Source organism: Furipterus horrens, unplaced genomic scaffold (assembly GCF_987537825.1).
Source record: "Furipterus horrens unplaced genomic scaffold, mFurHor1.1.pri manual_scaffold_5, whole genome shotgun sequence".
In the NCBI taxonomy this organism is placed as follows: Eukaryota; Metazoa; Chordata; class Mammalia; order Chiroptera; family Furipteridae; genus Furipterus; species Furipterus horrens.
In genome coordinates, this window is record NW_028327175.1 from 91,840,651 (window position 1) to 91,867,565 (window position 26,915).

Below are 26,915 nucleotides of genomic sequence, written 5' to 3' on the forward strand. Positions count from 1 at the left end.
ATTAAAATACCTTTATAAAGGAAAACTATTATTGCATTTAAAGTTTTTTCCCTGCAAAAAAAACAAAACAAACAAACAAACAAACAAATACTAGGTTATATAAATCTGCTGTAATAAGGGGCCAAATTATTTGAATGTCATATTTTCCCTTCAACCTCAAAGCATACTAACGTTTCAGCATGCTAGCTAGGATCTTAGAAGATCAATCAATAGTCACAAAATAGGGTAAAGTAGCACAATCTATACATAGCACATTTATCTGTTAGCCAATAAAATTGCTGGTCAAACTACAGTCAGATGCTTGGCTCTTAAACTGCAAAAATGGATAGTGAGTTCAGAAAAGGTTTTCCTTAACCAAATAACGTTTTATTTGATAAGAGTATTTCAAGAGATTAAATCTTTTCCTAAACCTGAGAACTGTTTAACAGAGGGAAAGAGACCCCCCCTAATGGAAATGTAAACACAAATAAATAAATGTGCCTTCTACTTTATTTACTGTCAATAATGACTCTTTCAAGTTCTCAACCAAAAAGAACATCAATTCTAGTAATTTTCTTTAGCTTCAAGTGACATACATGTCCAAGTACTGTAATTAAGAAGTCCTATTTTTAAAGAAAAAAATAACTGGTAAATTTTTATTTTGATTTGGCAGACTGAATATAGGTATTCACAGTAGGTGATTTTGCCTTATATATCTGCATTCACATCAACCCAAAGCCACATTTTCTGCCAGCGTGAGGGTGACAGTAATCCAATGAGTCTCATTACCACAAGGCACTCAGGGGCTGGTCTCACAGCCAACTCTATCCTACGCTGTCACCAGGGAAGTAAGGATATTAATAAGATGTGACAATTCTATTTAAGTACAGGTAGCCTGAGAACTCAGGCTTGAGCCAAATTGTTTCTGAAGTAATTGAGGTAATTTGCTCAAGAAGCTATTCTAGGGTTAGTTTTTTTAAAAAAAACACACACACATTAGAACTAAGTATATAAAATGTAACCACAGTCTGGCAGAGTAATCTGGTATCTTTACTACTGAGATCCATATCAATATCTACATCAGGAATATAAACACTGTCCGCACACTGGCCACATATGGCCTGTGAATGTTTAGAATGGCTTGCACAGAAATCAAAATATGAATTTGTAAGCTTCTGGATGGTATATATACTCTACAGTTTGCTGCAGTCCCTACCACTCCTTATTACCACCTCATTCATTTATGTTACCTGCCTGTCCCCTGAAAGCACTGAAGTTGGGACCCCTGATTTAGATCAATTCTATCCAAGCAGTTTACCTCTATTTTTTGTTCTCAGAAAACTTTACATGTTTATATGCCAATGTCTTCTTGAAACTTTCTCACATCCCCAGCCACAATGAATTAATGTAGCATAATTCAAGTAATGACAAAAACATTTAACCAAGGTACAGAGATGAAAAATTCAACATATCCTTTTAGAATATTACAGAGGATTTACTTTAGAATGATGTTATTGGGAATTAGTTTTGCTTAGTGATAATTCACAACCAGTTATATATCTTCATATATATTTCTTTGGTTACTGAAGGCAACTCGATTTCATTAGTCACTTAAACATGACTGACAGTCATCTTCAAAAGATACTTTACTTTTCTCTAAACTTTGTAAATTGTTTAACCATAAAAGTCTGAAAAGAACTTTTCCTTAATCAGACTTGGATATTATCATTTCTAAACATTTCCATATGATTTTATAGTTACACTTTATATCCAAATTCAAATGTCATCAAAAATTAACTTGAAATCTGTGTTAATTATAACTAAACTGTATAATGTTGCAAACATTTTTTTCTTACTACTAATTTTAAAAGCCTCTGATATATACATAAATACCTTAAAGATCTCTGAATATAAAATAATATTACCATTGTTCATGCTTTGTCTACAAGCTTAAATTTAAAATACAAGCCTATATAAGGTTATTAATAAAACTGTTCCATAGCATATCAGAAAAAGTCCTTTAATTAAATAAAAAATTGAGCAAATAGAATATAGAATTAACACACGTTTCTTTTTCAACCATGAAACTCAAGTTTAGATGAGCATGACACTGACAAAAAGTAAGGTCAACGAGGCATTCCTATAATACAGTGCTGAAAGAAAGAGCTTCTTCATTTTTGATCTCTAGAAAATAAAGCATTAAGAAATTTTAAACTCTAAAGGTAGTCAAGGAAGAAAAGAGATCGGTCAATATTTTCAAAGAGAGAAAACATGACTTTCTCCACTGTTGTCTAAGGGCTCAGCTGTCGCGGGCTGGTAAATGGTCGCTTCAAACACTATCTCTGATTTTTTTTCCATGTTCAAAATGTAGTTCTCTTACTCCATTGATTCATTGTGAAAGACTGAACCTGCCTAAAATATCTGATTAAAAATATTATCATTTTTGAGGTAAATTTTTGAACAATACCAACTTCCTGTATTACCAGAAAGCATTTCATTGAAATACATTCACTTAAAAAAATATCCATTAGTGATTTGCTCTCAAAATATCTCACTTAAAAGTGTTTCCAGCTATGGACCTAATGGTTTTGGACCAGTCTCAGCCTAAAAAATAAAACAAATTCATGGCTCGCTTCATGCATAAAATACTCAAGGGCATGAACCTTACCCAAACATACACGGCCAGTTCCATCCAACGTAAGGCCTTCAGGGCACTCACAATGAAAAGATCCTTTGCTATTAATACAGCGTCCATTTGGACAAACTCCAGGAAACACCTCACACTCATTAACATCTGCAGGGAAATGAAGCAAGTGTAGGGATAAAGACATTACAAATAGAAAAAGCAGGTGTTGTCTTACTTCCTTTACAGCATATTCAATTTGCAATACAATATGAATTATGACTTGAGTTAAGCAGACATATTCCACAATACAGCCACCGGTTTTCCTAAGTACCAGCTGTGAAAATTACCACAGCCTTGCCCATCCATAAAACACAGCCCAGACGTGTTCCTCTGCCAGCTGTTCTGTGCCTTAAAGGCTAGTGGTGGCCTCATGAAAAATTTCACAACAGTATGAAGAGGAAAAATGGAAAACTCTCAGCTGTTTCCTAAGAGTGATATTCTAAAGCATTTATTGATTACATTGAGTATTTTTACTGAAGTTTCAAGGTTTTTAAAAATGATTATCTCCAAAGTATGAAAGTCAATGTTAATTTTACCTACTGTTCTAAAGGTTTACAATATCACCAACAATACACCCACCTTCACAGGTAACACCTTTAATCCTGGCAAAGCCTCTTGGGCAAGCTGTATCTGGGAGAACAACAGGACACATTTTTACTTCCTTATAAAAGAAAATACAACTGTCTTAAGCTCAAGAAACAGTCTAATGGGATCTAAATGCAACTAAATAAAACCCACAAGCTGGAGTTTTAGAGGCCAAGGACTCCAGCCGCCCTCTGCTGAATTCAGTGTAGCACATGACATGCTGTGGTAACTGCATCAGTGCTGAACCATATTGAGATTCCCATAATTTTTTCTATGAAAATTCCTTTTTGCTTTCACATTGCCAATTGAATTATAAATAAACAAATAAAAGATTTAAAGGAACATCTTGTTCTATGGGGACACATGCAACAAGGACACTGGAGAATATGGATAAGTCATCCAGAAGCTAAATTCTAGCTGATTTCCTTCCTTGTCTTCTAAAATATTCAGGAGGTTTGAGTAAAGGATAAACCAAATATATATTTTAATAAATGAATAAAGTCCACTGGAAAAGACAAGATTTTATGGAGGGTAATGATCTTATAGTTTTCCACACTATGAATACATAGTGGAAAAGGTGCCTAGTGGAGGGAGAAGCTTTGCCATGGGCAGCCCAGAGGCCCCGGTCAGGCTCCTACCTAGTTCGCAGCGCTCGCAGGGGCTCCCCCAGGCAGCTCCAAGTGTGGCGCAGCACTCAGATTTCAGAGTGGCTCCATTGATGTTCACCTCACAGCGGTTGTCCTGGATGTTGAGCCAGCATGTCCCTTTCAGGCTGTCTGAAAAGGAATAGAAAAGGATGGGGAGCTCTCTTCTCTTATATACACCGATGAAATTTTTTATGGTATTAAAAAAATCAAAAGGATTATTTATAATAAAGTTAATAGCATATCCTTTGAACACATTTACATGTACATGCATTTAAATACAATAGTATATTACATGCATGTAAATCAAATATTATACTTTGTGTTATATCTTCTGGTATTCTAGGAGCGGTCACTGTTGCCCAAAATTTTACACTGATAACTGCAAACACAATACATTATTATAATAAGATCATCACTTTTGTAAAAAATACTCATAAGGTTTATCCTTTATGATAACTGCTTTGATATTTAATATTTTATCAAGAAGAATTCCTCAAGTAATCTCTCCTGATTCCCCACCCAATAAACCACACACAAATTAGGTTCTATTAGAGAGAAGCCAATATTTCTTCAACTGAAGATACTCGTCTGAGAATAATTTGAAAAGAAAATAAATCTAAAAGATAAAGAAGAAAATAAACACTACCCATAACAATTTGATGTATCTTCTTGCAGGCATTTTAATATGCATATCTATGTACAGATTTAGCTCCAGTTCAAAAAGCAACACATGTTTATGGTAAAGTATTTGAGGAGATAGAAAATAAAATATAAAACTCATCTAGCAATAACTACTCCCAACATTTTTAGACTATATCTCCATACCAAATTGAAGTTCCTCATTAACCGACTGTTAAATAAATGATTTTGAAACAGAAACAAGGAATCCAGTCAAAATTGACATAGCAAATACTAACTGGGTAAAATATATCATTCGTAAAGTTTTCCTTATAGAACTGTGGCTCTCAGTTCAGTGTGCATAACATTGCCAAGGCTCTTGTTAACATGCAGATTCATAAGTCTCCAAGTGTGAGGCTCAGAATATGCATTTGACAAGCTCCTCCAGTGGTTTCAATGCAAGCAATATGTAAAACACAATTTGGACACAATGTTAACCGCATATTGTGGTACATAGATTTGAATAACAATAAAGAAAAGCATATCCCAATCGTATTTAACTTAAAACTCAACTAATAATACAGGCAGATAAAGTTTTACTGCTAAATTCAACAATAAAAACAAAATATAATCAGCAACACAGAAAAAGAACCACAGTGACCCTGGCAGGCCCATGAAGGCATTACTTGTAGTTTCTGATTCCCAATGGAACACAGCTGTGGGCAAGAGGAAGTCACCTACAACCCAAGCCCTCTGGGACAGAGGGTAACACAAAACAACTCTGTTCTTGACTAAATACAAAAAGTTATGGGGTGAGGATGTGGAGAAGAGATGAACAGCCAGTTTGCATTTTACTGCTTTGAGATTCATTTTAGGTAAACACTGTATACAAATGAAAAAGACTTGCTCATCAGCATTTGTATCAGGCCTCATATTATAGTCTTTATATGGAGCATTTAAACCTGTAAATTCCATAGCACAGAGGAAACAGAGAAGCTCCCGAAAGGCTACTATGGGTTTAAATAGTCCAGATACTTAATGTTTTAAGGACTAGGAATAATTACTAATTTATCACCTTGGCTGTAGTCATTTTAAGTAAGATATATTGTAATAGTACTTGCTAATATTTATTGAGGTAACAATAAGCACTATTAAAGACTTTCCATGTATTAGTTTATTTACTTGTTAAAACAACCCTGTAGGTTATGTACAATTTGCAGATGAGAAAACTGAGGCACACAGAGGTCAACTAATTTATCCAAGGTCACACAACTAGTATAGTGTCAGCATCAAGCCAAACCTGCACAGTCTGATTTCAGAGCCCTCGCTCTGTAACACCATGCATTCCTTCTCTCTCCCTCCCTCCTCTCTCTCACTTGTCTGTGTATATACACGCACACAGAGAACACACATGTATATAGTCAGCGGTTAGATAGATGAAACACTGCCATTTGCTGACAGACAACATGGATGGATCTTGAGAGTATCATGCTAAGCAAAATAAGACAGGAAAAGTTAAGAACCATATGCTTTCACTTATATGTGGGATATAAAACTGAAAGCAACAAATGAACAAACAGGACAAACAAACAAACAAAAACTCACAGACACAGCAAACAGCATGATGGTTACCAGAAGGGAGGGAGGTACAGCGATGTAGAAGAGGGAAAGGGGCCCAAATATATGGTGACAGAAAAAGAATTGACTTTGGGTGGTGAAAATACAATGCAATCTATAGATGAATGGATACATATATGTATGTTATTATAGAATTGTGCACTTGGAAACTATATAATTTTATTAACCAATGTCACCACAATAAATTTAATAATTTTTTTAAAAACCTCTGAAAAAAATATAAAGCAGGGTAAGCAGATTAGAGGCTACAGTAATAATCAAGAAGAGAAATAACAGTAGCTAAGACTGAGGGTTGCTTGTGGTAATGGTAAGAAGTAGCTGAAATATGGATAAACTTAAAGTACAATCAACAGGACTTCCTGATGGATTCAGTGTGGAGTTTGAGAGAAAGGCAATAAAGATGACTGCAAGGTTGTTGGGGCTGGCAACTAAGAGAATGGAGTTGTCATTTTTCTGGGACAGAAATGATTCTAGGAGACGCAGGTTCAAGCTGAAAGGTAGGAATTTGATTTTAGACATGTTAAATTTGATATGTCTATTAGAAATGTTTCCAAATGGAGACACTGTGCAGACAGACAGAAATACAAATCTGCAATCAGTGGAGAGGCTGATGGTGAAGAGATAACTTTGAGAGTCAACGCAGAGGACATGCAAGCATGAGTGTAGACATTCAAGAAGCAAAGAGGTTCAAAGACTGGCCTGTGGTATTCTTCAAGTTGGAGAGCAGGAAAACATGAAAGACAAAAAAGGAAGTTGAGAACCCTGGCCAGAAAAAGAGAAAGGAGAAGAGGAGATCAAAAACGAAAAACTTGAAAAAGGGTGAGTCATGAACTGTACCAACCGTTGCTAATATAGGCTAAGAAGAAGAGGAATGAAAACAGACCACTGGGTATGGCAACAGAGAGGTCATTGCCCTTGTCACATCCATATCGTTTGAGGACAGGATGCAGACCCAGGACAAAAATGAGGGAATATGGTCTGGATTGTGTAGAGCCATCAGATATGAGCAATGTAATACATTAATAAAATTTACTACTTTATTATATTTAATAATTTTCAATCAGAATAAAATAGTCTTTTTAAGCAGTGTACAAAACAGTTTAAACTTTACTATTAGAAAATTTGTAGAATAGATTCTAAATTCTTAATTATTCATAGTACCAAATTCATGTGTTCTAACTTAATTTTAAATTCATAATCACATCAGGGAATTTTTATTTTGTTCTAAATTTAGAGACCATATGAAAGAGCAGTGTGCAGGCTAAACCCATATTATAGCCACTTGAGAGTCCTATATAAAAAAAAAAACGTTTCTCTCTCTCTCTATTTTTTACTATTTATTTCCTTTTAAAAAGTAGAATTCTGTTTTAAATGAAAAAAAGCAGATAAAATGATATCTAAATTTTTAAAATATTAAGTAACTATCCCAGCTTTAGGCTGGGATATTTAAATTTGATCACAATGAATAAAAACACATTCTCTGAGAAAAATATGGTGGTATTGCCCAACATAATGACTTGGGAATAAAAAGCCTTTGTTCTTGTTTTCATTAATAAGTATAAGGGTAAAAGGCCAAAATAACAGAAGTGTTTATGATGAAGTAAAGCTAAGATATCTTTGATTGCCCAAGTGGCATACAGATTTAGTTTTCTGAGACATTAATTAACTAATGCTGAGTTCATTTCCTTTGCATAATAAAATGACTCTATCTCAGTTGGAAATTGTGGCTTAGCAAAAATACTTCTGCCTTACCAGATCCAGCCCACATGCCTCCTTCCCCCACCTCCCACTCTGGAATTCTATAAGAAAAGAAGTAAGGCCCCAGGCAGATGGCAGTCTACTTCCGAATATGGAGAGCTGAGCAAGCCTCACATTTCACCAGCTGAGCTGACATTTCCAAGGGAAGGTTTTCATTGGTAATGTTGGACTTAGTCATTTCTCTTCATGTAACAAACAAGTACTCTGGAAGTATCATATTATCAGCTAAATATTGTTAACTGCAGACATAATACTGAAAATATTATTGTCTTTGGCAAATAGTACATTGAAAATTCACACTGGCTAGATAACAAAAAACTTCCAATGTAAATGGCACTATGTAAAACTGAAATATTTTCCTAATACATTTAGTTCACTTTAAAGGTAGATACTAGCTAATGATATAAATGGTGGTATGCACAGCCAATGGAGACACAGACACTAGAAGCAGGGAAAAAAAATACAGGGATAGTATTTTTTTATTTTTATTTTTTTACCCTTACATGTGCTGAATTGTTCCTTACAGTAATTGGTCAGATGATCTCATTTTATATGTGTCTTACTGTCATTATCAAGAACTGATCTTAAAACAGTTATTTTCTCTTCCTTGAAGCCTATAAATTTATGATTGATGGGAGAAATGAGAAGACAATAAATTCTTTCTACTTGTTTAAAGCTTAAAATCTTCCAATTCTTGTCCTGTTAACTGAGTCCAATTGCTATCACATTTCTGTTTACCACTAAAAGTTGTTTATAAAAAGTATGCAACAGGGATTTGATCATATTGATGCCTACGGCATTCTTAGAGTAACAAATATAAATATGTGTGTGGTATGGAAATGCTTATAACTTAAGAGCATAACATGTCTACTTATATGAAAGGAACACTTCCTAGAACCTAACAAAATTGAAGAACCTGTCCCTTTTATGCTATCATGTTTTACTTCTATGTTGACAACAAGAGAAAACACCTCGAGTAACTCCTAATTATTAGCTTCCTGTAACCACATTCTGTTTTTATCCACAGTAAGGTCTGAGGCCTCAGCTTATCTCTGCAGGGAAACGGACACATCAGCACCTTGTGTGCATCTTACCAATACAGATCAATCCTGTTGAGCTGAGTTTGCTGCCAGGAGAACATTCACAATTGAAAGATCCAAGGTTGTTCCTGCAGGCCCCATTGACACATGGGTTGCTTTCACATTCATTTATATCTACAATCCAGAAGGAAAAGATTCTGTTAGAACTGCCATGTGTTTCTGGAAAATATTATTCCAACAAGCCATGCTATGCCAGAATGTCTGGTAAACTTGGCTCTTGTAACTTTAATATGGATCTATGAAGCATGAAGTGAATGGGGAATGGAGACACGCATTTTAGAGCGTGGGTACACATACACATGCCTGGGACGCAGCAGGGCTGCAGGAAGCAGCCTGTTTGAAAGGGTTTTGTATGTGAAGCTTCACTATTTTAGTACAACTTTACATAAATTGGATTCTTTTTCCCCCATCTTAAGATGTAATTGTCCTGTGGGAAGTCTGAATTCGGATTCCATGGAAAGCAACACCTTGGTAGGTGCAATGTGCCGTGCACAAAGGTGGACCGCGTGGTTCCATGAGGTTTTAGAAGAATTTTAAAAGCCTATATTAGAGAGAAAATATCACCATGCTGGCTTTAATTCCAAACTCCTGAATACAAATCAGAAAATAAGGGATGACATTTCAACACCAGGTATAGCATTCTCCTCCAGTGCTTACCTACCTTCCTCTCTCTTTAGCCTGTCCACATTTATATGTTTGGTGTGGCAAGTTTTTTAAAGTGTATATAAGTTTGGTAAAATAGAAAAGACCAAAAACTTTTAATTGCTTCATATAGACCTTACTAGCATTAATTTGAGTCCCAAATCAAATCATATGCCATAATCTAAACAATTCTTGTTGATAGTCAGAAATAAACAGAATTAGAGTATGGCCGTGTTCTCAATGGCGACTATTGAAAATGTCAAACCAATAAAGTTAAAAAGTTTAACAGCAGTTAATTAAAAATAAATACAAGTTTCAGCTGCAGTATTAGCAACAACATCAAAGACTGACTTTTAGTATAAATTCAACCACTCCATTTAAAGAAGGGGGTACACAGATTTCTTTTTGTATTTGGTTAATTATCTGAAACAGATCAACATACCTCAAGACATATTTTGTTGAATACTAACTAGGGTTTCTGAGTTCACCAGAATACTTATTTATTTTCTGAACATCCCTTTGAATTAAATATAAAGTACAACACTCAGGATATATAAATAAGTGTAACATTGTATTGCTTGCTCTTGAATATCTCAAGTCAAATATAAGCTAAGCTGGTCCTGAAAAGGCAGAGCTCACTGTTGATTTTCAAATCTGTAGACTTGAAATGCAAATTTAAAAATCAATGTGGAAAACAGGTGTGTTCCTTCTTTGCTACTTCAAAACTACTAAGGAAGTATCCAGGTGGTAATTTAATTTTTAAGTAAAAATTGTTTGAGGAAATATAAACACATCTTCCTTTCAGGTTGTCTGTAGCAAGAAAACCTCTTAAAAGAAAAATACAAGAGCAGGTTTTTGTAAATACGGCACAGATTTGGAATGAAAAAAATCTATTCCAGAGTACTGAAATTCTTTCCATAAAACCACAGTGTGAAAAAGGAATCAGATAGTCAGGAAGCAGATAACTAATCTGAGGACAAACTATAGATAGCTCACCTATTTCATTTGTAAGAAGCTCCCAAAACAGAAGAATGTCAGTATCATATATTTTCAAAATCCCTATTTTAAATTAAGCAATTATGAACTCAAAAACTATAAACACATGCAATGACAGCTACAGATATCAACTGTTTAATTTTTCCTTAAATACAATGTTTTTATGTTATAAATGTCATGGAACCAGGAATTGAAACAGTTCACTGTACATTCCTGGAAATAAACTTCAAAGAACATCTGGTTTACATTTAACTAGTTATGTCACTGGAAACACAATCTAAACCACAGTGCTTGCTGTAAAAATTTTAACTTTCACAGGCTCTCAGAGCTCAAACAAAAAAAGTAAAATAAAGTTTTTGTGTAACTTCAGTCTGAAATATCAGAGGTACTTTATCATTACTGCTATTATATATTTAAAATAGCTTATTGAAAATGTGAATGACAAACAAAATTAGTGAATGCAGCAAATATATGTACAGAGAAAGTTAAGAGTCTGTAATGAATCTGCTAATAATTCCCTGTCTAGTCTTTGGAAATTAGTTTAGAAAGAACAGAATGAAGAGAAGTGCTTCAGGCAGACAAATTTACTGTGTGAATTCAATGGTAAAAATAAGGAGGAGACCCAAAAGAAAAAGAGATTCGTGGCCTTCAGTTCCATTTTTTTGGCAAAACATTTAATAAAATGCAAATAACTTAACAGTGGGAAGAAAATGTAGAAGTTATTTGGTTAGGCTTCTCATGATAAATCATTTTTATTTCCACCAACGTCACAAGGTTAGAGACAAAATATTTCTCTATCATTTCTGTTTTATTTACATAGCATGAACTTCTTTCTTATGAATGACAGATATAAAACATATTTCATATTAAAGAAAAGGCTCAGATTTGCCCAAAACAACTATCCTTTGGACAAAATGAGTGAAGAGAACTGTTTCTAACCCTCACCATTGCCTGATTTTGTGTTAATGCGCCTTAATATTTATGTAATTGTTCAACACCATTATTAAACACCAATTGCTCTTACTCTTCAATTGTTCGCATAAGCACAAGAGCCCCTGCATTTTCTTTATTATTTGGTATGTCTAGTACCCTTCAACTCTATCTTACTTGTTACAGTGGAGGGAATGTACTGGACAGTAAATATCATTGACAATTCAGCATACAAACCAAACTTTGACCAAACTGAATCAAAGACACTACCTATTTAGTTCTCCATTATATGTATCTCTCACAGTAGCACCAAAGGGTCACGTTGCTGTGGACAGGGAAACCAGTCCTAATGCTCATCAGCTTCCCAGTTGAATCAAGAAGCTATCCTAAACTGTTCTTGCTTTCAGAGTTCCTTACTCCAACAGAAATTAGATAAAATGATAAAAGATGGTGATAAGAAAGTATGAAAGGTTGGGAATAAAGAACAAAATGATTAATAAACTCTTGAATCCCTTCTCCCACCCACCAAAATACTTATTCATGGAGGAAATGCAGCTAGAGTACTTTTTTTACAGAGTACATTTCTCAGGGGAATTTTGAAGAATAATAGGTGTTGGGAGTGGGTGGGAGTGGGTGCTAGAAAATAAAGCCTCTGGTTGAATACATTTGAGAAGCCTGAACTACTTTAAAGTGAGAGCTTTCATATCTTACAGAAAGATATTCAAAGCTCTCGTGAGCCCCTGCTCAGCCAAGGAAAAGATGAACCTTCTAGTACTTTTAACTGGGAATGGAAAGACCACTTTCTTGAGTTAGCCTTTGCAAAATGGGGTGGTCAGCCAGGGGAAACAGTTATCAGAACTACGATTACAAAAACTATATTTTATGCTGTTTTCTTTCCTTTGTTTTTTGTTTTTTTTTTTCCCTTCAGGCTAATTACTGTTTCTCAGTGTTCCCTCCAATTCAATTCTGACTTAAAATTGCATGTTGTAATTGCGTTTCACTGACTTCAGCTGAATCATCTGTGTTCTGGCATCTCTTTCCAGTCCTAACTTGTTTCTGTTCACAAGAATGCTTTGAAGTTAAACAATAAGATGAAGAGAGAATGTTAACATCTTTTTGCATAAGATTACCATTGCAGTTTTCTTGGCTGTGGAGTCACTAAGAAATAAATACTTTAACAGATAAGGAAAGGGGTACTCAAAATCATTAAAGATGAAATCTCTTTTTAAAAAGTTTTACTTGTTTAGAAGTAGTTATTGCATATGATAATTTCTGTAGGCCCACAAAGTGAGACTTAAGAAGGAACAATGACTAGTAGTCATACAACAGATTATTTTGAAATACACAGTACTTTGATCAAGAAACAAAAACATAATTGAATGCACTCATTACTTAGCTGGTATCTGCTAAAAACTAGGCCTTCCCTAAGCATTTAATTCATTCATGTAACTTTCACTGCAGAAAAATATGGTTAAAAGAAAACAGCTCTTAAATGGAGGTTTATGATCTGCAAGACCAAATAACTATTAAATTGTCAAATGAAAAGGACAATTTTTTTCAGACAATAAATTTAATTAAGATAACCATTTTTAGTCAGGCCCCAAATATTTTCTGGGCTGACCTCCGGGGTACTGTATCAATCATTTCATGAATAAAATGCATAAGAGCTGAACCTGCCATTACAATTTAGGTGCCCTTAGTCTAATGTGCCATAGTGGTTTTTAAAATGGGAAACCGAAGTAAACAAACAAAAATCTGACATTATATTTCAGCAAGTAAAACAAAGTGGCTCCTTTCACTTTTCACTTTTGTTTTTAGACTTCAAAATGCTTGTTGTTATTTTATCTGAATAGAACAAAACTAATGGTATTCATAAACTGTTAGGTACATGCTATTTCTAAAACTCGCAGATTAACTGAACTTGACAAAGCAACCTAGGTGCTTCCTTATTAACATCTAAGGCAAGGAAGACAGCTCGTACCTTCACATGTCTCCGTTTCAGTCCTGAACACATACCCCGGCGGACAGGTGCAGCTGTAACTTCCAGGAGTGTTTCGGCACAGGCCATTGTCACAGAGCAGTCTGTTTACCAAGCACTCATCAATATCTGGAAGCAACCATCAGAAGACAGCAGATACACATATTGAAACATAGCACAGTGACCAACGGTGGTTTATTTTTGTTTTTGTTTTTCCCTCACTCCTCTCCTTGATATAGTCTCTTTGTAGCTACAACACATTCTCTGATCCCAAACAAAATATATTCAGTTTTATTCAAATGGAAAATTCTTACGCTGGTGGCTACTTTTAAAATGTTTTGAAGTCCCTTGGAGGTATGTTGTAGTTTGGAAAAGACATATTACTGCGTTCTTCTTCACTTACTTATTGTCCTGTAGGGGGATTACATTAGATATATTTTAAGCACTGATGAAATTGATTAAAAGATGAAACTCATTTGCCTATATGTTTGCTTATATGTAATAAAAATAGCAATTTTTAAAAACTTTTTGATTAAAATTGTAATAAAGAATGCATTAAATAGTAGTTAAACAAATGGTATTTACTAATCTTATCCCATTATGTTTTTAACCTCAGAAATAATTAATTATTAATGGAAATTAATGGTGTATTTTACATATTCCTTTAGCAATCTAGAGCAGCCCAGAAAATATTTAAAGCTCAAATTTAAGAAGCTCCCATTGGATTTTTATCTTCATATCCACACACTCCCATTTTTGCAAGTAGAGTTAATGATAGAAAAATAAAAATTGCAGTTTGGGGTGAAGAGTTCCTTTGATGAAAGTTAACATTTTTAGTCTTGCAAATAACAACTGTACCTCACCAAACAATACACTGACATTATAAAAACTTGAAAAAGAGAGATTGAAAAAATATTTCCCATAATTCTATCACTACTGATAATATTAATTTTTTGTGTTTTATCTGATCTTTTTACCTTTGGATATTATGTTTTTGTTGCAATTTCAAATATTGATTTTAAAAAATTAGTGTTGTATTTTAAGCATTACCATAATTTCCCTCATATTGTTTGTTTTATCAAGTGGCTGCATCACATTTTATTTACCCATGGTATGGGTTGAATTGTGTCCCTTAAAAAAGATATGTTGAAGTCCTAACCCCTTAGAACCACGGACTGCGAGTGACCTTATTTGGAAATAGGATTGTTATAGAAGTAATCTAGTTAAAATGAGGTCATTAGCATAGTTCGTAATCCAATATGACAGGCATGCACACAAAAAGGGGAAAGAGAGACAGACACCCATAGCAGGATGATGATGTGAAGACACACAGGGAAAGATGAACAAGTGACTAGAGTGACACATCTATAAGCCAAGAAATGCCAAGGATTTCAGACAAACACCAGAAGCTAGAAGAGGAAAGGAAGGATTCTCCCTTGCTGCTGTCAGAGAGAGCATGGCTCCAGGGAGATGTTGACTTTGGACTTCTGGCTTGCCAACCTGAGACAATAAATTTCTACTGTTTTAAGCAACACAGTTTTGGGTACTTCGTTACAGCAGCCCTAACAAACGAAAACCGGAATTTGGCTTCATTTTTATTTTTAAAATCTAGTTTTAATTTTTACCAAAATCATGCATATACCTAATTTAAAGAGTTAAGTAGTGCCATGAATCATGTTCCGTGTGTGAATGCTCACTGAATCTGTTTTTAGGAGAGTACCATGTGCTCAACTGTACTTGGAATTTATGCTGGAAGCAACTTTGCTTTGGTGAATAAATCTAGCTGGTTTGCATATTTTGTATATCTTCAATAATCTTTGGCTAGTGCCCCTCTCAGTAGGTGTCAAAATCTATAAGTACATGATATTTAATATAGTTTTATATATCCATCTGCATGTATTTCTTCAACTCAAGATCAAATGGACATATTCAATAATAAAAGCCAGTATCATAAATTCAGAAAAAAATGTATTTCTTTTTAATCGTAATCATCAAGGCTTGAATGTAACAGTCATGTGATTAGGTATAAAAGTTACTATGCATAATAATGGATCAAAAAACATTAATTTTATAAAAGTGAACTAAAGTGCTTCATGGGAAAATCTAGATTCCTTACAAATTCTTGAATACATGAACTACATACTTGAGTGTTTTCAAACATTCTCTTACATACAAAAAGAAGCATCCATTTCAGTTATCATGTTTAGCTATGTTATAGCATGTAAGTTAAAGTTTTATCAACCTGTAAGACTGTATTTTCTTAACTTACTATTATTTATACTGCCCTGTTAATGTTTGAAGTCTATTTCTTAGTGAAAAATTATAGAATTAAGATAGATGCAGAAATACAACAGTCCAATAATTTAGTATGTGTCCATTTGAAAAAAGAAAAATTGAAATACTAAGTTTTTTGTTACTGTGCAACAGAAATTTGTCTGATTCCAAAATGTGTATATATTTAGGTACTAAGAAGAAAACAAGAGAAACTGAAACTGTAAGAGCTCTAGTTATAGTAATTTATTTATATTTTGATTTCTCCCACACTCTATGAGATTAAACTACATGAAAGGCTTATCTATAAATATAACAAATAACTTACCAATACAGTTTCTTCCCGAGGTATCTGGTTCATAGCCACTGTTGCAATTACAACGGTAACTACCACGTAAGTTTTCACAAATTCCATTGGCACATATATCGGGATCCAAAGCACACTCATTGATATCTGCATCAAATGTAGAGAGTTTAATACTCACAGACATTTTATTGTTTGCTGATACATACAGGTTTAACAAAAATCACTCAACACACAAAGTGTTTAACTCAGCAAACCCGCAATTTGCCTACCTTTCAGAAAAGGAAAGGAAATGAAAATAAGAAGTAAGGATAAAATTGAGAGATACAGGACATCTCCCTGGTAAGTCATAAGAAAAATGAAGGTAACTGGCAGAAATTCAAAGAATTAAACCATGTAATGTGCCTGTATTTATGACAAAATTAATAAAGAAATTTATAGGCTATTGGCTTAAAATCCAAAGGAAAATTCATTTTGGTAGGTATTATAACCACCTAATTAAAAGACAAACATTTTGTATGGTGGTCTGTGTAACTTTATGGCCGCTGATGGCACAGAATATTTTTATTTTATTGTCATACTTTTATAGTCAACTACGTAATACAATACTTAATAAATGCTTCTCTGTTGATAAGTTGAAATTAATAAAGAAGACAGTTCAAACACTGATGTTTGAGAACATGGTGTTTTACAATAAGCCATGACCATGTCTACCCTCTGCCACCCATGTTTGGTGGGACTTGAGGAATGATGTGTTTGTATGAGCAACCAGGCAGTTTCAACAGGTGGCTGGCTCTGTTGGGGAGGCCATATTGAAAGGGACTAAAATATAAAATAGGCATAAAATCAAATTTTGATCACGATGCTCATTTGGTCACTATTTTGATGCTAAATATTGTTTTCTAGAATTTGGAAGACCATAAATACTCCAGAAATGCCCGCCTTTTCATTTTACTTTTAGGAGAAACATGTAAAATTTTCTTCTTTACTCTGGTTTTTGATATTCATTGCAAAGATGCAACATTATCCTGTTAACTAATCTATATTTTGTCTAAGGTCTTCTCAGATATGAAAGTAAAAGAATATATATATATATATATATATAAAATGCAGATGAACAGCACCCTACAATTTTATTTTTTAAAAACAAACAAAACTATATGTTTATTAACATAAAATAACTTTAAAATAAACACATGTGTACTTAATATTTAAGTTTCCATTTTGGAATTTTGTTAATGATATCGTTAAATTTAAAATAAGAGAACTTAATAAATTTCATTTCTTTAGTTACATTAAAAAATTTCAGTATTCTTAGGCATAAACAGTTCTAACAATTTACTTTTAGGGCAGCATATCTTAAACTTGATCCATAGCAAATATGTCTTAAAGATTTTTTTAACCATGTCAGCACCATTCTTTAATTAAAAATAAAATATCAGTCTTTATTTTTTTACCTAAATATCAACTCTAGCCTCTTCTGAAGCAATGGTATCCATAAAATCACTGGGTATAGTTTGATACTGACATTTTTAACAATGTGTATTTAACACATATTTATCCACTATGAAAAAGGTGCACCTACATGCCATTTAATAATCATTTCTCTTAGAACAATTGTTCTTAGAGATAATTTATCTTACCATTTTACAATGACATATTTTTATAATATTAAATGTGATCATATTCATAATGTTACAATAGAATCATAGAACTATACCATTTATAGTTATTATAAGATGGGGAATAGAATAGTTACCTCTTCCGTCCACAGTGATACCTACTCCACTACTACATAGACCATGGAATTCAGCTATATGATAAAAACAAATAAAGAAATTAAAAACTCTATACTATATCTGTTTTATACAAGTCACTTACATAATTCCAGAAGTATCATTAGCAAGAATTACATGCATTAATTTTTAAAATTAAAAAATGACCATTTTCTAGCACATAATTATTACAAGAATTCTATAAATAGTCCTCCTTTCCCTAAATGTGCCAAGTTACCCTTCTATCAGCAGTATAAGAGAAGATCCATTTTGTACACCCTCCTGAACACTGGGAAAAAATCAATCATCTATACTTACCAACCTAATAAACAAAAATCATATCTTATTTTAATTTTCTTTTAATTTTGGAACAATTTCTACCTAGTAAAATCTTATTTATGCACATTGCACTCCTTTTATGAGTATTTCAACTTCCCTTATTAATATAAGTTCCTTATAAATTAAGAAAATTTTTTCTAATTTATGTGTGTGTTTTAGTCTTCAATGTCTGCTTTGAAAGCCCTTTATTTATTGCTTCTTGGCCTTTTGGCTAAGATCAAGTGTGAGGGCCCTTTATCATTACAAAATAATCAAATTTTTATATATTTCATAAAACATTATTTTTATAAAGTTTAATGTTGGGAGTTAACCATATTGTTTCTGATATTTATCAATAATATTCATTACATAGTTCAATTTTTCTTCACTGATGTAAATGCTGTCTTTATGGTATCCTACATTCCCACTTATTTCTACAATAGATGAACTTTCATTGATTTGTTAAGGTTTGAACAATCCATTTAGGATTTTTCACATGACAAGTCATTTCCTTTGCTGGAATGTGTTTCTTTCATCTTCTATGTGGGAAGTTCTCATTTTTTTTCAAGACCATTTATTTCTATTCCCATCTGTCTCTAGATTAATTTATTTTGTTTACTGACCTTCTAAATCTAGTCCTTTTATCAACTTTTGTACTTCTTTCATAATATGCATAATTCAATTTAATATATTTTAGGGCAAGATTTCTTTCATTAACTCTTCTTTTTAAAAATTGTAATACTCAATAGTTCTTCCAGAAGGACTCTCATCATTTTGCTAAGGTTTGAACAACCTATTTAGGAATTTTTACTTAATGACAAGCCATTTCCTTTGCCTGAATGCTTTTCTTCTATCTTCCATGTGGGAAGTTCTTATTTTTTTCAAGACCAAACTAAATATGATCCCCTCTGTGAAGTCATTCCCATCTTCCCCAGACAACTAACTATTCCTTTCTTTATGCTTGCCCAGTTCTTTACATCCCTTTAAAAGGGCTAATCACACTAAATTATAATTTATATGTTCCTACCTATATTCTCTACTATATGCAATTTTAAAGAAAAATAGATCGTGTATATTTTTTAATCTATAGTGTTCTTACATATACTCAATACAGGCTTATATATTCAATACAGTTTAGTAAAAGTATGAATAAAGAGGATCAACCTCATCAGCCTAAGAGTCTGGAATAGCTAAATAGACTATCAACTAAGATCATTCTATGTTAAGATAAAAATAAATAAATAAAATCAAGTTCTGCTAAAGTTATAATAATCTTGAAAGCAAAAAGTAAAGTTTATGTTATTTCTCTTCACAATTGACACCACAGATTGAGAACATTGAGACTAAAATATTTATGTAAAAATTCTGTTTTAACAATCATAATTGGATCAGCAGGTAAATTTTTCTATTCATCATGTGTTCCTTTTTGTCTAGAGATCTTAGGTAAATAAAAGCGAACTCTCATTATACGAGGGGACCCCAAAAACCTGGAATTTATTTATAAAAAATGTGTATTTATTCTTACATGTTTAAACTTCAGTCACCTTCAAAGTATTCTCCATTTGATGCAGTACACCTATCGAGACATTTTTTCCACTGCTCAAAACAGTTTTTGAACTAGTTGATTTTGATGCCTTTTAGTGCTTATGACATTTTTTGTTTCACCTCTTTCATATCAGCAAAATGTTTATTTCCCTTTGAGGACTTTTTTTACCCAGAGAAATAAAACAATATCACTTCGGGTGAGGTCTGGTGAGTAGGGAGGGTGGGGCATGAGGGTCATTCCTTTTTTGGTCAAAAACAGCTGAATACTCAGTGTGGTGTGGGCAAGTATGCTTGTAAATCACCCATCATGAAATGGGCAAATGTGTTGAAAGGATCTTCAAAAAAATTTACTGAAGCTGAACGTAGCCTCTCATACCACCACCAGCTAGTACACTGGTACAGAAGCGTTCCTAGAACACCCACCTAGTGGGGAAATCCTGTACTGCAGGGGGTCTGCCCTCCAGAAGATAATTACTTTTTTTTTTTTTGCTCCCCCCCTGCCCCATATGTCTCACATACCAACACAGGTTTATACTTCTTTTCAATTAAAAATAATGACAAAGCACTTCAGACTTGATCTACTCTTTGGCCAAACATCTAATGCTACATTTCTAGACTCTATCAGGCATGAAACTGGCCATTGGGACTACCTGAGTTCTTGGCAGGGCATGGCTGGCAGGGCTCTCCAAAACCATAGTCTGGATTGGCACAGCAGCATTCAGACTTGGTCACTGCACCCGGGAAAGGACGGACACACACTCCCTTCTTTATTCCACCATAGCATGTACTGCGCATGTGAGTATCTAAGGGACACAGAAGAATAATGATTTGAGGTCGTGATAAAGACAGATTTCAAAACTGAGAGCTTCTTTTAGCCCAAGACTGAAAGCTTGTTTTTCTTTTTTTAACAGCTAATAGTGTTACAAAATCAACAGATGTTTGTTGAACAAGTGAAAGAATGAATCCATATCAACAACTTGTTTTTTTCCTCTTTTACCAGAAGCCGCTTTATGTGTTGTTCAAGCAGCCTTTGTCCCACTTACCCTCCCAGGCCTTTCACTGAACCAGGTATATTTCCAGTTACAAACAACACTCTGAGCTCTAATCACTGTCTATACTCTACTCAAAATGACACTTAGTAGGACTTCTATTTTAAAACTTCTTTTGAACAATGAAGGGCAGTGAAGTGAAAACTACCTTGAGATGACATTGCTTTACTGTGAAATTTCCTCCTTCCTTTTCAATCCTCATTTACTGTTTTAACCTCAGACTCTCAATAGCCCAGTTTTTTAAAATAACTACCACTATGTGCCCTTGGCATTGTGCTAACTGCTTTACAGACATCAACTCATTGAAAATCCAGATCAACAATGCCACAGGGTAGTGATCATTAGCCCCATGTTACAGACGAGGAAAGTCAGGTTCACAGGGATTACATAAGTAGCTCCAAGACCCAGGCAACCCATTGGCTGACCTGGGATTCAGCTCAGATTCATCTGCCGTCCAAAGTCCTTCCTCTTTCTACTGTTTCATGCTACATCTCAAAGAAGAATATCCTGCTCAGTTTTCTCACTCTAAATTCTCATAAAACATGCTATAATTTTATGAGACAGTAAATGATGAGCTATAAAAAACTAAGATCATCATAAAGGCCAGAGAAGCAGTACAGCTTTCAAGCAATATATAGTAACATGGTAATTCCATCAAATTATAAATAGCTATAATTATTCACAACTTGTTGGAAATAACTTTATGGGCTTATTATGCAAAGTGAGTCACCCAATGATTTCTTACGATCTGGTAGTGTTTCTCATTAAAACAATGAGATTTATAGCTTCACTAAAACAATGAGATATGTATATGCTCAAATGGAAGAGGGCCATGAGATTTACCACGCCAACTTTGTTGAAGGCATCTGTTGCCCCTTTCTGCTTTGGCTGTGGCCAAGTTTGACAGTCTGCTCTGAGTTACACATAAGAATAGGACGCAAAGACAAACTTGCACAAACATGACGCAGTTCATAATTCCCAATGTAATTTCTGTGAGTTCTTTCGATGTCACCAATCATGTCAAAAGGCATCACAGAATGGTCGAAGTTACTTCTGTTTTCCTACTATGAATATAAGCCACACACAATATTTAGGAGCAAGTTAATAAAAAAGCCTACGGTACTCACTTGAAGAGTGAGATGGGTTACATACTGGTTTGTGTTACAGGTTAACAACACTAGGAGATTCATGAAAAAGAAGGTAGTACAACTTCTGTGTGGATTTTAGGGACATGAATTGTCCCAGACTCTGATCCCTGTGAGATAACCTTACTTAAATTACTTAACATTTTTCTCATCCATTAAATGAGGATAGAGTTTATATTATAAATGAGAATGTGTTTGTTAAGCATTAAGGGCAAAGCCTAGGACACACAGGAAACAAAAAAGTGATGGCAGCTTCATTCCTTGCTTCTTTCTTTAATGAGGACAGTCAATCTTTTCCTGTTCAAATACTGTAACCTTAATTTATATTATATTTTTCAAGTGTAACGAAGCCACTGTTCACAGATGGACAGGACAAGAGGCACCAAACCCAGTAGCACACTAGGATATGCCCACGAGAATACTTTGGCAGGGGACTAGACCTAAATGCTAAGCAGTAGCTTTTCCATATGCTATCAAACTTCTCCATGCTGTTTCTTTCTCAAAAATTGGAATTTTTAAAGGATTTCCTCAGGTAATTATCAGAGTCTATACACATTGGTGAACTACTATGTACAAACACAAACTCCTAATTATATTTTATTCTTTGTTCAGTATTAACTTTCAGAGAAGGAAAACTCTGACTCCAAAAAACCTCCGCTGCCTTGCGGCATACCTCTTCAGGGGAAAGGCTAAGGGAGTAAACCCCGACAGAAAATCCGGAGCCGGAGTCCTTAAGGCGGTTTGATGTTGTAGTCAACACCGGCAACTCCTGCGGCGCACCTGAAGCCAAGCTGTATTGACTCCGTCTTTCCCTTGGACCCTTCAGCTGCGAAGAGAGGGGGGGTCTGCTGCATGGGCAACAGCAGACCCTCCATATCACCCTGCCCAGGCTCTGTAGCTTCAGCTTCACTGGAGAGGACACCCCAGCGTCATTGCAAGATGTCGATTTAACACGGGAGGAGACAGATACCGTGTCACTCCCGAGTCGGACTGCACAGCCGTTCTCGGCGGTGCAGATAGACTCTTAAGAAGCTACACCATCGTCTCTCAAGACGGACGGCTGCCGACGACGACGAGTATTAACTTTATTGCATAAGACTATGCCTTAGATGTTAGGCCACCATTCTAATTTAATAAACCAATAATAATTGTAATAGATAACTTATTGGGCATTTTCTATGTGCCTGACATTATTCAAAGCTTTACACAGACAAATCTCATATTAGCTTATTTAATCCCCAAAGCAACTAATGAAAAAAGAGGCACAGAGAGGTAACGAATCTTGTCCAAGGCCATGCAACTTGTAAATAGAAGAGCTAAAATGAAAAAAAAAAAAGAAAGAAAGAAAATTAACCTTTAGCTGACAGAAATGTTAAATGGTTTTCATCAAGATGCTGACCTAGACTTTTTTTAAAGTTTTCATTTTATTTTATTTTCAGAGAAAGAGAGGAAGAGAGGGAAGAGGGAGGGAGAGAAACATCGATTGGCTGCCTCTCACATGCACCCTGACTGGGAACCAAACCCACAAGCCAGACATATGCCCTGACCAAGAATCGAACCGGCAACCTTTTGCTTTGCAGGACTATGACTAACCGGGTCACACAGGTCAGGGCAAGATGCTGACATATTCGTAAGCTAATGTAACAGAATGTAAAAAAAAAAATTTAGTTGAAATCCCATGGTACTGAATACCAAGTAAGAAGGTGAATTTGGAGTCTCCATCCTGAAGAAAGTAGGTATGGAAAACTAGTGACCTGATCCCTAAACCCCTCCCAATACACTGGCTATAAAGTTTAAGAGAGTGGCAATTAAGAAAGGGTTTCTTGGAAAGGAATTGTGGGGTGGGGAGTGGGGGGTGCAGCAAGAGCTACCTTATAAGCTGGAGATGATTCCCTCCTCACCTCTGAAACCTTACAAGACCTCTGTACTCACCTCCGCCCAGGACACCTAACAGGCAAAGGTGAGAGACTGCTATTCCTTCCGTAGGAGCAGTTGGGAGGTGAGATCAACGTCTATTGACATGGTAAACAAGATGGGCATACCCCATGCATTAGACAAAATGACTGTGTGTCAGGGGGATGAGAACCATCAAGACTGTCTGAAGTGAATTGCTGAAAGACCAAAGACTAGGGGTCAAGGAGTAGCCACAAGGAAGAAAAATGCAGTGTCCGCAGCCTTGGAAGGGAAGTTGAATACCTCTGAGGTACCCATGAGTCCCCCAGAAGGAAGAAGTTGGCTTTAAACATGTGTAAAGCTGAAGAATTTTGAAGCCACCTTAGAACAGTTATCAGCGCTTCCACCTTCTCCCTCGCCTCACACACTCTGACCCTGGCGGAATCAGAGTTACACCCTGTCTGTGAGTCGGGTTTCTTCAACATACTAGTTACGATAATAAATTTTCTGAAAATAAAAACCCACATCTCTGTATCTAGGGAAACAAAAATGAGCAAACAAATTTAAAAAACCTAAAATTAAAGTGCTAACTCTACTAACAATTCATCACAGTGATTCATTTTAACTTCGACAATCAGTGAATCTCAAAATCATCACCAAAGGCAGAAGACATGAAGAAAGCACATCTAGCATGTTATGGGAACAGTAATATATAATTTTACACACAGAACACATGAAGTTTTTATTAAGTAGTTTAAGTGACCACAAGTGTAAAAAAATGGAGAGAGCTTTCCAACAATTTCTGATGCCTTTTCTGTATGCGAACACAGAGAATGATTTTTTTGTGTGATTGAACACTGAGTTCCTAACAACTACCAAATATGTTGGTTGCTTAAAATAAAAATTTTTCCTTTCAAAACTAGTTTTGTATTCATTGTAGATTTCAACAGAATCATTAAGGTAAAGGGAAAAAATAAGTGTACCAAGGCAACCGAAAATATTTTAGCTCTCTAAGCAGGAAGGAGCTACATTCTTCTAGTTCTGTATCTGAAATATCCCTGAACAAAGTGATGACAATTTTGTAAGCTGAAATAAATCCTAGATTGGATAGAGTGGACAGATTATTTCCATCTGCTGTTGCTTCTTCCCTCCACCCCACTTCGGGATCCACTGTTTTGATTCCCACAGGTCAAAGTAAAGTGCTATCAACTATATCTAAGAAAGAATTTCATTTCTCTCAAAATTACTTTTACACTAGTAAGTATGTCTTCCTTTTAGTGTATAACCTAAAAAATAGAGGGTGCACAACAGCTAACACACCCTAGAGGTCTCATGAAAGTGCTTCAGAGGGAAAAACAGATTTAATGTATTTTTACAACTAACTCACTCTGCTACTGTTATCATTAGAACATATTAGTTGGTTTGAAACGCCAATGATATTTTTGTTTTGCCTGCTTCTTTAAAGTTGATGACTGCCAACTCTGATTGCTTTTCATGGAACACATTGACAAAAGTCTCCAAAAGAAATTTTGAATGGCTTAGAATAAAACAAAATTCTTTCTCATACTTTTCCCTTGTTTCCATAGCTAGTTGCACAGTGATGAATAATAATTATATAAAAAAATATTTCTAACCTTTGATGTAAGTTAAGTACTAGGATATTGATGATTCACATTTTAAATTTTGTTTGGGTGAAAAGAGTTTACTTAAGTGTAACTATAATCCTTATTTCCTGCCTTCATTGTTACTAATTACAAAAAACTAAACCAACTGTATTTATAAACTCAGTTATCTAACATTATCAAGGATGCTTGCTAAGGACATTTTTATTTCCTCTCCAGATTTTTGACAGGCCTCTCCTTAAAGCCTTCTGAAGGGAGCTAGATGAGGTCTCTGTCCATTTTTTTTAAAACTGCTTTATTGAGTTATGATTCACATACCATAGAATTAATCTATTTAAAAGTGTGCAATTTAATAGTTTTTAGCATATTCATAGGTATGTACAATAATCTCTACATCTGATTTTAGAATATTTCATGACCTCAAAAGTACCCTTTAGCTATCCCCCCTTCTCTTGCCACCCCTTACCTCCCTGCGCTAAGCAACCACTAGTTGCTCTGTCACTATAGATCTTCCTCTTATGGGCATCTCTTATGAATGGAATCACATACTATGTAGTCTTTTGTCAATGGCTTCTTTCACTTAGCATGTTTTCAAGGCTCATCCTTTCCTTCTCATGTATCAGTACTTCATTCCTTTTTATGGCTAAACATTACTCCATTGGATGGATCTATTTCTATCACCTTCTCAAAGATCATTTGGACGCTGACACCATTACAGAATGTTTCACTTACCAACACACACACGTCCATCCACACCCACAGCCAGGCCTGGGGGACAGTCACAGCGGAAGGACCCTTCGTTGTTGATACAATGCCCATTCATGCAGATTCCTGGGGTCTGGCACTCGTCAACATCTGCCCAGAGGGAAACACAAGCCAGGCCAAAACTGAGTAAATTTAACTACATTTTTACCTGATGCCACTACCCTATGCTTTCAAGTCTTTGCTTTTAATTTTATAATTTGTGGAAGAACATAAATGAGATAACAAATGTTTTTTTTTTTAATTAGATTTATCAGGGAATCTCATGTTTTAATGCAACTCTGAAACATTTTCAAAAAAACTAAATGGAAGTTTACTCATTAGGAATAAAAGAGCCACACAAACTCATTTTTCATTATTTATTTAGCAACCCTGCTTAATATAAATAATATTTAATCCAAGTTAGTTAAGTGAAACAGATTCTTAAAAGGTAAACTTTGGTAATCACTTTTTATGTATATACAATTCTAACTATGAGGAATGATTTGATATTAATTTGATCAGTTCATAACATCAAAATAGTTTGGGGTATCTCTTTGAATTTTTAATCTGCTTCAATTTATCAAAGGTAACTCAACCTTAAATGACTTCTCCAAATGATGAAACAGTCTTTAAAGCAAAGGGCTGCTAAATCATGAACACTTCAAGGCTACGGAATACAACATTTATAAAAA

General features: G+C 34.7%; 1 protein-coding gene across 2 annotated transcripts in view; it reads right to left on the minus strand.

Annotated features, from left to right (window-relative positions):
• FBN2 (fibrillin 2) overlaps positions 1-26,915 on the minus strand; it is a 276,567-nt gene that overhangs the window by 76,115 nt on the left and 173,537 nt on the right. For both annotated transcript variants that reach the window (XM_090279079.1, XM_090279078.1), the window contains 9 exons: positions 26,212-26,334; positions 20,421-20,573; positions 17,892-17,945; positions 16,157-16,282; positions 13,561-13,686; positions 9,006-9,125; positions 3,889-4,026; positions 3,245-3,295; positions 2,648-2,773 (listed from right to left, as the gene is read on the minus strand). In XM_090279079.1, the coding sequence (XP_090135205.1) occupies positions 2,648-2,773; positions 3,245-3,295; positions 3,889-4,026; positions 9,006-9,125; positions 13,561-13,686; positions 16,157-16,282; positions 17,892-17,945; positions 20,421-20,573; positions 26,212-26,334 (1,017 nt within the window). The remainder of the gene's footprint in view (positions 1-2,647; positions 2,774-3,244; positions 3,296-3,888; positions 4,027-9,005; positions 9,126-13,560; positions 13,687-16,156; positions 16,283-17,891; positions 17,946-20,420; positions 20,574-26,211; positions 26,335-26,915) is intronic.